The 17,638-nt window shown below is 39.7% G+C and overlaps 2 protein-coding genes across 2 annotated transcripts; both read left to right on the top strand.

Moving 5' to 3' along the window:
• Positions 1–1,632: 1,632 nt before the first annotated feature.
• Positions 1,633–11,441, top strand: col8a1a (collagen, type VIII, alpha 1a). The gene is made up of 3 exons (XM_084420623.1): positions 1,633–1,727; positions 7,523–7,742; positions 8,039–11,441. Exons 2-3 carry the CDS (start codon positions 7,526–7,528, stop codon positions 9,961–9,963), a joined length of 2,142 nt encoding a protein of 713 aa, XP_084276749.1. The 5' UTR covers positions 1,633–1,727; positions 7,523–7,525; the 3' UTR covers positions 9,964–11,441.
• Positions 11,442–15,774: 4,333 nt separating this feature from the next.
• On the top strand, positions 15,775–17,449 carry jagn1a (jagunal homolog 1a). The gene is made up of 3 exons (XM_084422282.1): positions 15,775–15,932; positions 16,519–16,624; positions 16,722–17,449. The coding sequence occupies exons 2-3, from the start codon at positions 16,536–16,538 to the stop codon at positions 17,182–17,184; spliced, it is 552 nt and encodes a 183-aa protein (XP_084278408.1). The 5' UTR covers positions 15,775–15,932; positions 16,519–16,535; the 3' UTR covers positions 17,185–17,449.
• Positions 17,450–17,638: the final 189 nt, after the last annotated feature.

The following is a 17,638-nucleotide window of genomic DNA, read 5'->3' as shown; positions in this document are numbered from 1 at the left end:
GCACCATTTCTGATGTTCTAATGGATCTGTATGAATGTTTCTGATTTATTGCACGTGCACAAATTCTGCACTTCATAACACATCTCCTTGTGGGCTTGCTTCATAACAGCTGTTATTGCAAAGGTTAATGACGTGTTGGTCGAACACATTCTAGGAACTGAATGAATAGAAAAGCAGGCATGAACGAAATACTGAGTGAGTAATTACAGTTGATTTTGCTGCAACAGGCGAAGGTTTGAAAAGCATTTAGGTTCACATGGTGGCGTCACAGTGGACACACTCCACCCCCACTTCAATCCTCACAGCACCATAATTGACTGTTCATTAACACAGGGCTGAGGGCAATATCAGCCTGTTTCCCACAATGATTACCAAAGGCTAAGTACACTGATTGCACCTGTCCCCATGACGACCCTATGCTCCTCTTCTCCAACTAATATGCTTGTGGTGTTATGTCCCAAACTTTCAGATCTCATATCTCCACTAATGAGCTCTGTTCATTTGAGCTTGCATACAGCTTAAGTCCAATAGTCATTTTAATAATGAATCGCAAAAATATTAAACAATTTTACAGCACATTACAATACACAAAATCATATGCTGTTCAGCCATACACGTTGTTCAGAATAAAAATAAAAATGTAAGTAAATTTTTAAAAAATAAATTAATGCTTTTATTCAGCAAGGACATATAGTGTCAGTGACAACAGTTACAGTATCAGTAAATTGTTACAAAAAAATTATATTTCATTTAAAAGCTGTTCTTTTGAACTTTCTATTCATCAAAGAATAACGAAAAAATGTATCACAGTTTCCACAAAAATGTAAAGCAGCACAACTGTTTTCAACATTGATAAAAACAAGAAATGTTTCTTAAGCACCAAATCATCATTAGAATGAGTTCTGAAGGATCATGTGACACTGAAGACGGAATAATAAAGCTGAAATTTCAGTTTTCCCATCAAATTAATAAATTGTAGTAGTATTTCACAATATTGCCGCTTTTACTGTATTTTTGACAAATGCAGCCTTTGGTGAGCATACTTCTTTAAAAAAAAAAATTACCAACCCTAATCTACACACACACTTGATTATATTATATTATATTATATTATATTATATTATATTATATTATATTATATTATATTATATTATATTATATTATATTATATTATATTATATTATATTAAAATGTTTGTATATTTAAAATATTCAATAAGTTTAATTATAACTTAAATATATGGATTACTAATACCGATACAGTAAACTCAATATTGAACTCATCCTAACTTAAGAGGAATCTTAAAAGTTTAGGATTATAACCCTAACTGTGCAGCTCTACCTCAACTGAGAATGTGATGACTAATCAGTGAACAGGAAAGGCTATAGACATCATGCACCACAGTAAGGGTGTAGCTGCCATCAGTACACAGCGATTTTGGAAAATCAAACAAATCTCAATGTCTATCCTGAAAACACTGCACCTTTATACTGTCACATGTTCATCCATACTGTAGCAACCTTTCTGTCTTCAATCGGCCTCTCTTCTCCCTCCCCTGCTCTCTGACTCCACCCTGCTGTGAATAAAAGGTGGTCGTCTGCAGACTGTTACTTGTTTAAGTCCAGTTTGCATTGGTCAGTTGGTCAAGGTGTGTGTTTCAGGGTCTTTCTGAGTGTGAGCCTGAGAATCCTTGAGATTATCTCCTTCTACAGCCGTTCAAAGGAAAGGTAAGAAAATACACTTAAATATATTCATTGTTTTAATACTCTGCTTATGCTTGTCTTGATTCTCATTGATGTACACTGTAAAAACTAATGGAAAAATTTGATCTAATTTGTAATTTCAAAATAATTATGATCAAATAGACAAGTAATGAAAAAGGAAATGGTTGAGCATAGATATAAGGTAAATAGTTTTCCCCATTTGTAGCATAATTCTGTGTCAGTGTTTGAGGTAGTGCATGTTGAAAACTAAAATGAAACCTTATTAGAAGCTACCCTGCTGCATTGATTATAACAGGCAAAGATGTGCATTTGCGTTTCATACTAGATTGTAAAACACTGTTTATCTTTGGGCTCTTATCTCATCTCTCATCTGCCTGACAAATGAAGCTGATGAATTGTACTGCAGAAATGTGATTAATATAAAGCAAACTCACTTTTAGCATGTTTGATCATTTATGGGTGGTTTATAAAGTGTATAAACCACTCATAGATGCGTATACAGTTGTACTGTACAGTCTACTTGATATGCAAATGTTATTTTCTGTTCAATTTTATTACAGAAATACTGAGCAGAAACATCATGTTGCTTTAACAAGTTTGGTGTGCAGTTTCTAGGTTAATGTGTTAGCTCCCCCTCCTGGTGGCAGCCATATGGTGTCTTTGCATGCATGTGTGATTGTGGTAGTGTGTACCTGATAGTGGACTGTTAGATGAACTCTCAGCTGGGAGACGAATGCAAAGCAGACATCCATTAATGGCACAATGGGATGTGACTTGTGTCATTGTTTCAACAATTCATACATTGAAAGAATGTTTCAATACATTCTACATTTATTGCAGAAATAAATTGTGTGATTGTCAATCTAGCAGTTCCAGCATATACACTGTAAAAAACGTTGCTGTGTCATAGCTTATTGATCATATAATAATTTACAGTGTAGTGAGTGATTAATGCCACTTATAGAAATTTCTATAGTGAGACTTTTGAGTTGCAGATTAATCAGCTGATATATGGTCATACGTAGGCTACTTGGTCTATTTTTTGTGTTATTTTTTGTCAGTAGTTTAATCGCTAGGAATGTTAGAGGAGTATGCCAGCATAAGTCTCTTCTCATTAGTGAACAGACAGATCAGAATGTTCATAACGAATAACGAAACGTTGTTTGATTCAATCCAAAATGTGGCTGAAATGAATTTCGCCTCCTTATACAAACTAATTGCAAAGTACTTGCTTTGGATTTACTATTAACATCACTTCAAAAAATATTCTCCAATAAAATACTTTTTTTTTATTTATTTTTTTTTACATTTTTAAACACATATCTTAACAAATATCTTATATTTGTTAAGCTCTAACAATAATAGAATCTATTAAATATATTATATTATTGTTGGAGTTTAACACTTGCAAATAGTAATAAAAAGAAATTAGCCTCTTTCTGCAAATATAACCAATCATTGTCAGAGGTAAGCATTCAAGCCAATCAGCTTTCAGTATCACTTCAGTGGGTCATCAAACCTGCTCATGAGACAACAGGTAAAAAAAGAAAGTTTCAAATGTATCTAATAATCGATACAATCCAGATTAATGAAGGATCTCATAACAAGTGAAACTGAAAAACAGAGCCATAAATTAATTATTTGGATGCTAAATGGAATGGAGCTCTCCATTCAATCATAAATGTTTCTAACGATCATTGTCTGTAACTGGTGATTTGTTCCATTGATTTACTAAAATAACAAGTGTTGCTTTGGTTATTATAATAGATCATAACTCGTCATTAATTATATTGAAAATTTTAATGTATCAGTGGAGTATCTTTATTATCAGTACATAGATAAAACAGATCTAAATAGGCTACTAGATAGATAGATAGATAGATTCTTTCCGACATACATTCTTCACATCCTCTCTCCCCACACATGCACTTTGAGGCTAGCAGACCCTTGCCGTGTTTCTCACTCTTATTAACGCTCAGCTGTTAAAATGCTTCTAAGTAACCCAACAGATGCTCAAAGAGAATGAGGACCTTGTTGTACCTCAAAAAGGCCTGTTTTTTTCCTACAGCTGGTATATAGTCAATATAGTCTGTCTGCTACATTGTACAATAGGAGATATGTGTGTCACATCACAATATTCTGTAGGTCGACTGGCATATGAATTATTTGAGCACCCTCTGATTGGTCTGCTGCAACACATGCATGTTAGTACAATCACTCTTTCTGGTTTCCCATAATTCAGTTGTCCCGGAACATTAGGTAATTCAACATGGACAATGAAAACTAATTAACTCAAATATTTAGCTACAGTATTCTACAGTATTATTCCTCTCACATGTTAAAAAAAAAGTACTTTTTTTTTTTTTACTAAAAATTTATGATTTCTATTAAAGAAAAATAGAAATGTATTAGATATTAACAAACTAGTTAAAATCATAATCTAGAATATATTGTCTTACTGGATCACAGCCTCTTAAAGTCCTCCCTTGGTTTGCTGAAAGAATCACCCCCCTCCTTTTTTCCCATAGAAAGCCTGAATAAAAGTGTTGTCATTGATGATTTATGTGTTTCTTTGTGAACACAGTGCTCTGTAAAGATGGGAAAAAAGGGTGTGAGAGACTGAATGAAATAAAAGACAGAATGGAAGAATGAGGGACTAGGCAGACAAGAGCAGGGAAGGGATTTCTGTAAACACTGTTGGCCATCTGTGTCTCAGTGAGAGGCCGAATGTGAGCATTTAACTAGACTCATTTGCCGTATTGTTCATACGCTCAGTTACTAAAGCAATGAGATTCTTGAAGAACATTTCACAAATAGCACGGAGGACTTTCATTTTTTTAGGGTCAAAGGTCATGTTTAAGTGTATAGGCTAAACGTAGCTGCCTGAGATCAAAAGTTTGAAAAAGGTTTGAAAAGACTTCATAATTATGGAAGGTGATATTTACATTGTAATCCACCATTTAAAATGCTGTTATGATTTTTGAATGTTTTTATACGAAGTCCCTCATACTCACAAAGGCTGCGATTTTTAAATAAAAATACAGTAAAAACAGTAAATATTGTAAAATATCACAATTTAAAATAAATGTTTTCTATTATATAGCATATTAAAAGGCTGTTTATTTATGTGTTGGTAAAGCTGAATTATCAGCATCATTACTCCAGTCTTCAGTGTCTCATGATCCTTCAGAAATCATTTTAAAATTTAAAAATCATTTTAAAAAACGTGACCCCCCCCCCCCCCCCCCCCCAGAATTCTTTGATGAATAAAAGTAAAAAAGAAACCAGCACTTTTACTTTTTTTTGAAGTAGACATCTTTTGTAACATTATAAATGTCTTTATAAACGTCACTTTTGATCAATTTAATGTGCCCTTGCTGAATAAAAATATTAATAAAAATAACCCTATACCCTTTAAAAAGCAGTGTATTGCAAAATCAAGAGTTATGATATTCACAGATGAAATGCCATAAGCGAATTAAAGTCATATGAAATGGAAGTTGCTACAGTCATTTATTCTCCATTGTGATGTATATCAGAATGAAACAGCTTCTTGAACAGGAAAAAAATGTATGGCGGGACGTGATGTGATTATGCCCATCGAGAATTGATTTGATGGTTGTGGTTTGCTATTGCTGTGATCTCATGTGAGTGACAGGTAGGTTGTTACACCCTTGCGCCAGTAAACACGTTATCAGAGAAGAGATGTTGATGCAAGAGAGATGGGCATAAAAGATTACGAGGGCATGAATTTTAATTTGATAATGATGTGCATGGATAAATAATTTATAATAAATTATGCAGTATTCCATAAAAAAAAAAAATAGAATTGTCACTTTTGATTTCATGGTGACTATCACTGAAATATCTATATCTTTTGCTGATAATTTTATATAAATATAGACATTGACATATACATCTCTAAAATTCCTGTGAATTTATTATTATGTGTAAACGTGGTTTCAGGACATTAGCATGATATTTTACCTTTTACAATTTATGTTTATAACATAAAAAAACAACTCATAATTTAACTTATTGGCAGGATTGGGGCCATAGTGTAAACATTAATTGTTTATTTCTTTCTAATTATGTTTTCCAATACAGTTACGACAATATTGTTAATATGTTGTTATAACTATCACTGTTATGTTCACTGTATATTGTTATAGTCATTGTAGTGATGCCTAACTAATCACATTGCTAATGTTAGTGCTAATGAGTGTTAATGACTTTTCTCCTTGTAACATTGTACTTGTTTACTGATTTGATTGCTCTATTTTTAGTGGGTGAATCTGACTGTTTCTGACCTTTGTAAAAAAAAAAAAAAAAAAATTAATCCATAGAAAGGAGGGAAAGGGGGCCTGCTGATAGGGTGAAAAGGTCTACATCAGTGTTTACCTGTCTGCTGCTGTAGACTTTGCTCTATTCTTTTTCATCAGCTGACCTTACATTCCTCCTTTTTCTTCTCTTCTGCACTCTCTCTCTCTCTTTCTTTTACCTGGTCATGGAAAAGTAGGTTAGATATATTAGTCTTTCAGATCATTCTTATGCAGTTGGCATGATCACTGGAATTAACATTCCTCATCACAAAATGACGTCCCTGCAGACCTGATCTAGAAACATACATTCATAATTTCACATAATGTCACACGTGCAAACACCCATTTTAGAATGTGGGATTTGATTACTTTGCTCTAAACCATTTTGTGGCCAACAATAAATTTGTATGGCTGGATGAAACTATATGTCTTATGCCAAAACATTTGATAAACACTGTCAAATCTTATGATAACATTTATATGTGCAATTAAATAAGGGTAATGCATGATAATGCTTTTCTAACAACTTTTGTAGTGGACGTTATTATCAGCATTACATGAAGCTAAATCAACCGAACAATGTTTTATGATAGTGTACGGCACATTCAAATCTGTCTTTAGGTCTTTGGCCCAAAACTATATCTCTCTCAAAAAGCATTAAACCGATGGCATATCTGTGTGATTCTCAGCAGCCTGAGAAAAAGCCAAAAGGTCAACTCTGTCTCTCCCATCATCTTGATGCAATCTTTGTTTCATTCACATCTAAGTTGTTATTGTTTTCCCATTAAATTTAAAGCATCACAGTAACGTGTTATGAAAACTTATTTGGTCATTTAACAAGAGACAAGCAAAAATGTAAAGCGGTGTACACATAAATGAACATCTACTGTTTACTGTCTGGGATTCCTGCAGTGTGAAAGGTGAATTGCTGGAAATTTCTTTCTAGTTACTGAGAACTTCCCCAGAGTTTCTTAGAAGTGAGAAATTCCAATAAAGAGTTTGCTTCCTGTCCTTTGCTTTTACAGTTAAAAAGTCAGCTTTAAGGTCACGTTTAAGAGTATAGGCTAAATTGAGATGTCTGAGAAAGTGATGTTGTCTAATCTCAAATCAAGTTAGAAGAAGGTATGAGGAGATATAATTATGGAGGGTGATGTTAACATTGAAATTGATTATATTATATCGTTCAAAGGTTTTGGGTTGGTAAGATTTTTTATGTTTTTGAAAGAAGTCTTTTATGTTCTCAGAATTTGCTCTCAACATTTTAAACTAAATGGACTGGTTCTTTTGTTTTTAGCTGAAAGACTATGAAATTGATTATAAAGAATATTTCATAATCTTCCTTTGTGAAGGAAAAAGCCTATTATTGTGCTCTCCTCAGACAGAAGATATTATATAATTAGTTGATACTGTTATGTACATTTATATTATTAGGTCATTTTACAGACTTGTTAATGGTTATTTCATTTTCCCCCACAGGCCATGGCCATGGCTGCTTTCCTGGTAGTTTTCGTGGAATTAGCTCTACTGCCATCAGTTTTGGGGGGTGCATATTATGGACACAAGCCACATCCTCAACAGCACCAACCCTTACCACAGATGCCTCATATGGGCATGGGAAAGGATATGCCACACATGCCATATCCACACTACAGAAAAGACCTACCAATGCACCTAAACAAAGGCAAAGATACCAAAGGTATGAACACTTCTTTATCTTAGAACGTATGGTCACACTGTACATGATATACATGGTATAGCCTACATTATTACTGTTTGTTTGTTCTTATTTCAAATTAAACAACAGGGTTTGTAGTGATTATAATTAGTTTATACAGTACATAATATACATTTTACATGACTTATAAAGTCCCTTTATTCACTGGTTAATTCGTTTTTTTTACATGTGGTTACTTTTTTTTTTTTTTACTTATGCTGACACACCTTCTTATGGTCACTGATACCTAATCCCGTCCCTGCTTTTCCTTTACAAAGGTGAGACCATTCCCAGAGGTGAGCAGGGTGTTCAGGGAGAGACTGGACCTCAAGGGCCCCCTGGTCCACCTGGGCCCCAAGGACCTTCTGGGCCTCAAGGTAATGGAATGCCAGGCCCTCCTGGAAGGTCAGGACCTCCTGGTCCTCCAGGATTCCCTGGAGTTGGTAAGCCAGGAATGCCAGGTATGCCCGGGAAGCCAGGAGGTATTGGACAGCCTGGACAGCAAGGTGAACAGGGACCCAGAGGTGAAGAGGGACCACCAGGCATGACTGGGCCACACGGCCCTCCTGGACCCCCAGGCCTGCCAGGAATAGGAAAGCCTGGTGGACAAGGATTACCAGGACAGCCAGGGGGTAAAGGAGATCCAGGACATAAAGGTTTTCCTGGTCTCCCAGGGTTACCTGGGCCTAAAGGAGACAGAGGAATTGGACAACCAGGCCCACTAGGGCCCAAAGGGCCAGCTGGGCCACCTGGGCTCCCAGGGAAGGCAGGATTACCAGGTGTGGGTAAGCCTGGTCTTCCTGGTGTACCAGGTCCACCTGGTGTGCCAGGGAAACCTGGACAGCCTGGAGAGCTAGGTCCAGAGGGTCCACCTGGTGGACTGGGCCCACAAGGACCACAAGGGCCCCCTGGTATTGGAAGTCCAGGGGAAAGTGGATTACCAGGCCAGCCAGGGGCACCTGGCCACAAAGGATTACAAGGACCACCAGGGTTACCTGGGAAACCTGGATTACCTGGATTTGGCAAACCTGGATACCCTGGCCCAAAGGGTGATAAAGGGGTGGGAGGGCTTCCTGGTGCTCAAGGACCAAAAGGAGACAAAGGTTATGGTGGTCAACCAGGCATGACTGGACCACCTGGTCAAACTGGTCCTACAGGCCCTCCTGGACCAATGGGGGCACCAGGTGGAATTGGTTCCCCAGGGCTAAAAGGAGAGGGAGGTCTAGAAGGAGACAAGGGAGATCCGGGGCCTATGGGGCAACCAGGTCCTCCAGGATTTCCTGGTCAACCGGGCCTCCAAGGTGAACATGGAGAACCTGGGGCAAGAGGACCACCAGGACCCATAGGTCCCAAAGGAGAAGCAGGAAGCAATGGTCTACCTGGTTCCCCAGGTCCATCTGGCCTGCCTGGTCTTAAAGGAGAACTTGGTCAGCCCGGCCCAGAAGGACCACAGGGTCCTAAAGGCATTCCAGGTCTTGCAGGGCCTGGAGGACTAATTGGGCCTCCTGGACCACCCGGGGCAAAGGGAGAAGTTGGTCCATCAGGTCAAGCTGGTCCACCCGGTGAAGGCAGCCCCGGAATCCCTGGTCCTCTTGGTCCCGCAGGTCCACCTGGCCAAAATGGAAACCCAGGTCAGCCAGGAATGCCAGGTCCACCGGGACCTCCTGGACCCCCAGGCCCCCCTCCTTCCCCTGACCTGATGAGTGTTCTTCCTGAGATGGGCCCTGCCCTTGATGGTGTGAAAACTGGTGGATACAAGAAAGGGAAGTATGCCGGTGGTGGTGATATGATGGGTGCCAATGGTCTGGAGATGCCTGCTTTCACTGCCCAGCTGACCACACCATTCCCTCCAGTTGGCACACCAATAGTGCTTGACAAACTACTGTATAATGGACGTCAGAATTACAACCCTCAGACCGGTGTGTTCACTTGTGACCTCCCAGGCATCTACTACTTCGCCTATCATTTGCACTGCAAGGGTGCCAATGTATGGGTTGGGCTCTACAGGAATGGGGAGCCACTTATGTATACATATGATGAGTACAAGAAGGGTTTCCTGGATCAAGCATCTGGGAGTGCTGTGATTCCATTACAACCAGGAGACAGAGTTTATTTACAATTACCATCTGACCAGGCAGCTGGATTTTATGCAGGACAGTATGTCCATTCCTCCTTCTCCGGCTTTTTACTGTACCCAATGTAGATTGCAAGAATAAGTGAGAGAATTTGAAGGAGAGAGAGGGAAGAAAGAACTGACATTAAAATGTTTGACTTAAAAATGTCAGTATTTTTAAGTACATTCTCACAGGGAATAAAGAAGACTCTGAGACAGCCCTTTTAAACTCAACCCAACAATATCAATCTACAGACTGTATAAGTATATGCAATGTTAAATTACAGAGTACATTGTATATAAAGATACAACCTGCACAAAGACTCTCACAGATTGTAGTAAGAAACTTCAATTCAACACCACATTTAAACAGCTTTTTGAGAAGATTGTTTTTGTAATGTATTTATGTATTTGCTTAATTGATGGTATCCAACATGAGTATACATGCTTTAAAATGTTTAGAACTCTATTTGTAATGTCATTGTGACATTTGCATGATAAATAATGTATTTGCTTTAAATGAGATGAGAAAAGCCATTCAATTTTTCAAAAATATCACATCATATTTGTCTTTCTTTATCAATGATTTTAAAAAATGTTAAAGTTTTTGCACACTTCTAATATTGTAACACATGCGCTGTGTGAACTGCAACCAAATTACAAATTTGTTTGTATGAGTTTGTGTGTGTGTGTGTGTGTGTGTGTGTGTATGAGAGAGAGAGAGAGAGAGAGAGAGAGAGAGAGAGAGAGAGAGAGCATGTGTGCTAGATTTTTATTTTATCCCCCTCCCCCCAAAAAGATTATTTTTAAACTATAAATACTAACTTGTCTGAAAACCACTTCTGTTCCTAAAGTTAACTGTCATAAAAATGAGAGTTTTTCTCACAATAATTTAAATCTCACTATCACAAATCATATTTCATATCAATTCCCTTGTTTCCACCCAACTCTGAATTGAATTTTCACCTGAAATATTACTCTTTTTTTTTCGATTGTGTAATAACCTTTGTTTTTATATGTTGGTCACTTTGAACAACGGTGCTAAAATTGTCTAATCCAATGACTCCCCCTCCCTACTTATTGGTGACTTTTTCTTTGAATTTTGTAATAAAGATGATTTACATTCATAATTGTATGTCAATCAATTTACTGTACCAGAAATGTATTAATATATCTCTTCTAAAAACCATCACCTAATTATGATCATGTGGGGAATTTGCAAACCATGCCAATACTTTAATCTAAAATATCTTAAATTTAAAGCATCAAATTTAGTATACATTTTTACCATGTATGAAAATACATACTATAAAAATTATAGTTCTAATGTGATCTGTTGCAATTAATCTTGAACCTAAATGCTATACTGCTCAGAGAATAGCCATTAAAAAACATTTTAACAGTTACACCAAAATGGCACAGAGCTAGTGATTATCAATGATACTATTCAATCTAGCCATTATTAACGCAGTAGCCTAGAAAACAAATACTTGGTCTTAGTCCCAAGTTTCATTAAAAAGATTATACAAGGAGAATACAATACAAAGATTATAAAATATTCTTGATGTGAAGGAGATCCTAAATTAAATTATTATTCTTTTACGTTGTATGCCTAACTGTATTCACGGTACAATGAAATGCCTAAATGATTCGATGTTTGTGCCTAAAAAAAATTATAAAAAAGATAAAGAACGATTATGGTTATGGCGAAAGCTTGGCTCAATGTCATGAAAATTCATTTTATCGTGCTCGCATTCCATGATAACCTCCCCTGGACATGGCTAGTCACATGAACTAATAATCACTAGAGCTGTAGAGTTGAAGTCACTCTCTGGCAGTGTGATCTGGACACACATGGAGGATTTTCCCATTGAGTGCCAAAGCCCTGTTTTAATTATTATCTCAGACACCAGACATTCCCATAATTTTGCATTGCATGAATTGATGAAAAACGTAAACCTGTAAAAAAAACAAAAAACAAATAAAAAGCTAAAAAAATATGCTTTTTGTTGTTGTTGTTGTTGTTGTTGTTGTTGTTTACATGCAGGTCATGTCATCATTAACCAACATCAGAGAACTGAACATGAAAGTGTATTGTTAAATTATTTAAATAATAATTAATCTCAGGAGAACTTCAAGTAAATGTTTTAAGTCAACAGAGTTTGGGAATCCCTGCCCTATGTTGAAGATCAGAAATAGTCATTGTACTGTACACCTGTAAAATGGGAAAAATACTTTTGGATAAGATTTTCAAATGTTAAACACGATTAACACAACATTATGGATGATATCATTTTGTATGATTTCACACCATTATAAAACGCATTACATGAAAGTAGGTTTTTTCTCAGTACAACACATGGTCAAATAACAGACATGATGTATGCTTTATAATTATATAAATATAATTGTGTGTGTGTGTGAAATATTTATTCATTTAATATTTATTATTAGAAGCAGTTCTTTATCGTAGATTCTCTCAACTTAATTTGACTGTTAAAGAGAAACTTGATGTAGGCCTACTAGATGTTTCAAAGTTGTATGACTTCTTTCGTTGGACATATTTTGAAAAACGTCTCAGCGTTTTGTTTTTAATATAATGGAAGGAAAACTAGTATTTTGGTGTTGATAAAGGAAACGACACTCGGTTACTAACGTAACCTCGGTTCTCTCTAGAGAGGGAACGAGTGTTGCGTAAGTTTAGCTTACACTACGGGAAAACTCCTCGAGAATACTGAAGCAAAAAATTTCCTTAATTTTTAATCATTTAAAACGCATTTGCTGCAGCAGGCAGACATGGGCGAGGCAGCTCGCGCACTCATTGGCTGCTCTGCAGCAACTGCTGCAACCTATCAGTGCGTCTGGCATGACTCCACCGCCAATGGGAAGCCTTCCCTGCGCTACGTCATGACCCGCCAGAATGGGTGTGGCCTAAGCCTATAAATACCCATCGCCCAGGTTGCACTATGATTTCAGTCGACTGGAAGCGAACCATAATGCAGCACAAGCACGGCAGGTTACGCAACACTCGTTCCCTCTCTAGAGAGAACCGAGGTTACGTTAGTAACCGAGTGTCGTTCTCTTACGAGAGTACTCTTGTGTTGCGTAAGTTTAGCTTACGCTACGGGAACCCCATGTAAAATGCTGTGCGTGCGAAATTCCAATACTAATGTCCCAAGGGCAGTATACCCGGGGCTCATGTAAAAATGGAATAGACGCGTAAGCGGCAGAACGGGGAGGGACGCCTCGGTATATGAAGATAGGTGCTTTACACTTATATACAGTTAAGGCAATATATGAACCTCGAAACTGCATAGGCCCACAGGACGCTGCAACATGTCAACGGTCTGAACGAACTAGGTTGGTCAGGCGCGTTAATGTAGCATAATTAGACTGAGAACAGCTTAGCCTGTAAGGCGGGCACTTCTAGGTTATAGAACCTTACAAATGTAGACGGGGAGGCCCAGCCTGCCGCCATACAAATGTCTTGAATTGAAACCCCACTTGTCCAAGCCCACGACGAGCGGTTTCCGAGCGGGCGGCTGCTTCTTAGCGCGACTCGCTACAGAACTGGAGCGTCGTGGCAGGAAGTGTCTCATGGCCTGAGACGCCTTCTGTACCTCGGAAAAACGCTCCGCGAAGCCCTTCACCAAGGGACCGAAGAGACCAGTCGGTGACACAGGAGCGCCAGAAAGGTGGCGCGGTCAGAGTCTGACATGTCAGACAGCGTAAGCCACAGGTGACGTTCCGTGACGGTGAGGGCGGCCATGTTACGTCCAATGGCCTGGGCGGCGGTCTCAGTAGCTCTGAGAGCCAAGTCCGTCGCGCTCCTCAAGTCCGTTACATGCTCCGAAGTCGGGCCAGCCTCATCCAGGGAGCGGAGAAGGTTGGCCTGATGTATCTAGAGGACCGCCATGGTGTGTAACGCGGATGCAGCTTGACCAGCGGCAGCATACGCCGATCAGCGCTGAAGTGGTCCGGCAGGCTTTGGTGGGTAGAGTTGACTTGGAACGCCATCCCGCAGAGGGCGGACACAAGTGCGTAGCAACCGCTTCCTCGACCGGAGGAACGGAGAGATATCCCCTGTCCTTGGCGCCGTTAACCGCGGAGAGCGCCGAAGAAACAGAGGATCTCAGCCTGGCCGAAAATGGAGCTCCCCACGACTTGTAGAGCCTGTCGTGCAGTTCAGGGAGGAAAGGAGCGGGCCTCAGAACAGGCGAAGAGCGGCGTCCACGAAGAAAGCAGCCATCCAGCCTGTTGGGCGCGGGCTCCTGGGGCGCGGTCCAATCTAGGCCGAGGTCCTCCACGGCCTTCGTAAGGAGGCGGAGAAGCTCAGCATCGATCAAAGCCCTCACGCTGGACTCCTGCGTCGACGGGGCGGGGTCCGGGAAGGATCCCGACCATTCCTCGCTCCCGGACGCGAGGAGGGAACAGCTGTCATCCTCCATGACACCCCCGTCCAACTTGTCAGGCACCGCCGCAGCGGGACGCTGACCGTCGGTGAAGGAGACGGGGGACTCCGAGAAAGAGGCTCGCGGGGACGCCGCCGGCAAGGGCTCTTTCACGGCAGGTTCCGGTGGCCTCTGTGAGCGGCGCTTTTTACAGCGAGGCCCAACAGTAAGTATCGGGGAACCGGACTTTGTAGAGAAGGCTGCCTGTCGAGCCCGCAGGGTCGATAGAGGCAGCGCTTCACACTCGTGGCAGCCACCATCAGCGAGCGCGAGGTCCGCGTGGTCCTGGCCCAGGCAGGAAACGCACAGCACGTGGCGGTCCCCATCACTGAGCGTGGCTCGGCACGAGCCGCAGGACGTGGAAGGCATTTATAAATGCCGGCTCTTTAGAGAAAAAACATGTGTGTCGCAGCGGCGAACACACACGGAAGCAGTGAAAGGATATGGGCGCCAGGTAGCGCAGCAGGTACGGCGAGTGAAGGTGGCGAATAATCCAGCCGGCGTCCTCGTCTCAAGCTCGTCCCGCTGAGTGCTGTTCGACGGCGCAGCTTCTTCTTCTCAGTAGATCCAGCGAAGAGAATCGTTCGCTGAAAGGAGACGAAATCATATAGTGCAACCTGGGCGATGGGTATTTATAGGCTTAGGCCACACCCATTCTGGCGGGTCATGACGTAGCGCAGGGAAGGCTTCCCATTGGCGCTGGAGTCATGCCAGACGCACTGATAGGTTGCAGCAGTTGCTGCAGAGCAGCCAATGGGCGCGCAAGCTGCCTCGCCTATGTCTGCCTGCTGCAGAAAATGCGTTTTAAATGATAAAAAATTAAGGATAATTTTTTGCTTCAGTATTCTCGAGAAAAGGAGTTTTCCCGTAGTGTAAGCTAAACTTACGCAACACGAGAGTACTCTCGTAAGAGAACTTGAGCCTTGAGCCACTGTGGAGGCTGGAGCCTACAAAATAAATTAAGAATGACACAAATACTCACATCAGCCTAGCTCATGTACATTTTATTAGGGCACAGATACATTTATAGAGGTTTAATTTAGGCATTGTTGTCAACACTCTGCTGCAGGCTATACTGTAGCCTAGTCACTGAATGCCAACAAGGTAAACATTGTTGGCAGATAAAAATGTTTACAACATTTTTTTTTAACTATTCAAATTAAATTTAAGGCCTCACAAATTAAATTAAAAAAAAAAAAACTAAAGACATCAAAGAGTAAAAACACAACACGGAAATATCATGAATATTCATGTAGCCTATAGGCTACACTCCACCCACTGGAACAGTTTTTCACAGGATCTGAATATTACACAACAACGGCATAGTAGCAGCCAGCTGTTACTTCCTCTTTCTTTAAATGAGAATGGACCTCAATGAACCTAATAAATATTCATGAACCAAGCAACCGGCTCAGTATAGCTACTCGGTGATGCTGAGGATGCGCAGACTGTGATACTGCGCTGTCAAATCACATCGCACGGAGGGGCAGAGAGATTCTTTTGTGCGCATGAGCAACATTTCCTTCATTGATAAAAATCCTTTGTGTGAACATTTCCTCATCTAATCCTGTCACTGTTGCTTTCGGTCGCATTTCACCAATCCATACGGTAAGTTATTTTATTAAAAGGCGCATCACATGAAATAACCGCTTTCTATTTACAGTGATCCGCGCAGTTGAAACGGTAAATTTATCCTTCATCCGGAAGCCGGCCGGCAATATGTGCCTATATATTCTTCAATATATCAGTTCATCTACAGTTAATGCCTTTATTTAATTTCTGTACCAAATAGACATACGGCTATTATTGTTATGCTTCATCTTGCATGCTTAGGCTATATAGGTCTAATCATGTGAAATTCATAAAAGTATAGCTTATATGCTATTGGGTTAATGTAGTTTTCCCCCCTTTCATTTATGTGCTGGGGTGCTTTAATGTAAATTGTCCGTTAGATTGATCAGATGTTGAGATATTACAGGACTATTTCTATTCAGACCCCTAAATGTTAATGTAATATTGTCCTTTTCAGTAGCTATGATGTGTCTTGATATTATAATGGGCTATTACATTCTGAATAATTAATTTCAGCATTTTGGGATATTTCTGTTTCAATTCAAATATGCTCTGTCTGTATAATAATCTCAAATTGCTAAACTGATATGTCAGGCCATAACATATTTGTATGGTGTTACAGTTATCTTGAAATTGGCAATGGCATCGCGTGCTGGCCCCAGAGCTGCAGGGACTGATGGGAGTGATTTTAAACACAGAGAGAAAGTGGCATCTCACTATCAGATGAGGTAACTATAACTTTCAAACTGTCACAGCAATATACAGGATTGCCAATGAAGTTGTTTACATCAGAATATGTGTTTGAATTTTGAAAATGTCTTTCAGTGCTTCATTGAAATCAGAGATAAAGAAGCTCACCGTAGTGCATTTCCTCATATGGATACTGGTGGCGGCTCAGGTGGCTGTTAGTCACCTCGATCTGGTGTCGCATGACTTGGTGGCCATGCCCTATCAGTGGGAGTATCCCTACCTTTTGAGTCTCCTGCCCTCGTTAATTGGAGCCCTGGCCATGCCGAAGAACAACATCAGCTACCTTGTGATCTCCATGATCAGTGCTGGTTTGTTCTCTGTGGCACCCTTGATTTTTGGTGCAATGGAAATGTTTCCACTGGCCCAGCAGCTGTACCGACACGGGAAGGCCTACCGGTTTATATTTGGCTTCTCGGCTGTCTCTGTGATGTATCTACTCATGGTGATTGCTGTTCAGGTGCACGCATGGCAAATCTACTTCAGCAAGAAGCTTCTAGATGCCTGGTTCAACTCAACACAAGAGAAGAAGAAGAAATAAAAACACTATTGTATACGTGACCATGCTCATTTTCTGTCTTAGTTGTTGCTGTACAATGCATGCAATTATTTTTTATGTTATAATATGTATATTTGCAAGCCAACAAATCTTACATTTATTCACACAAGACCTAGAATTCTGTTTAATTTTAATTTGTTTCTTCAGGAGGTCTGGTCCACGTCCAAGAAAACAGAGCAATTCACATAATTTCGAATACGTTATAAATAAAATATTTCTTTAGATATTTCATTGTAATGTAGTTTATACTGATGATTTCATTCTAAGCTTGATTTTTTTCATCAAACAAGGTCTAACAGAGTATAGTCATATAGCCTATAACATCACAAAAGTCAACTATGTGACTCATATAAGGCATCTATTTTTGCCAGCTTTAAATATAAATCAGTTAAACTCCAGTCAGTTTTATTTATTTAAATGAACTGATAAATTTAAT

This window comes from Rutilus rutilus (genome assembly GCF_951802725.1).
Source record: "Rutilus rutilus genome assembly, chromosome: 10".
Classification (NCBI taxonomy): domain Eukaryota; kingdom Metazoa; phylum Chordata; class Actinopteri; order Cypriniformes; family Leuciscidae; genus Rutilus; species Rutilus rutilus.
The sequence above is the reverse complement of the archived record's forward strand: the minus strand, read 5'-3'. Positions and strand labels throughout refer to the sequence as shown.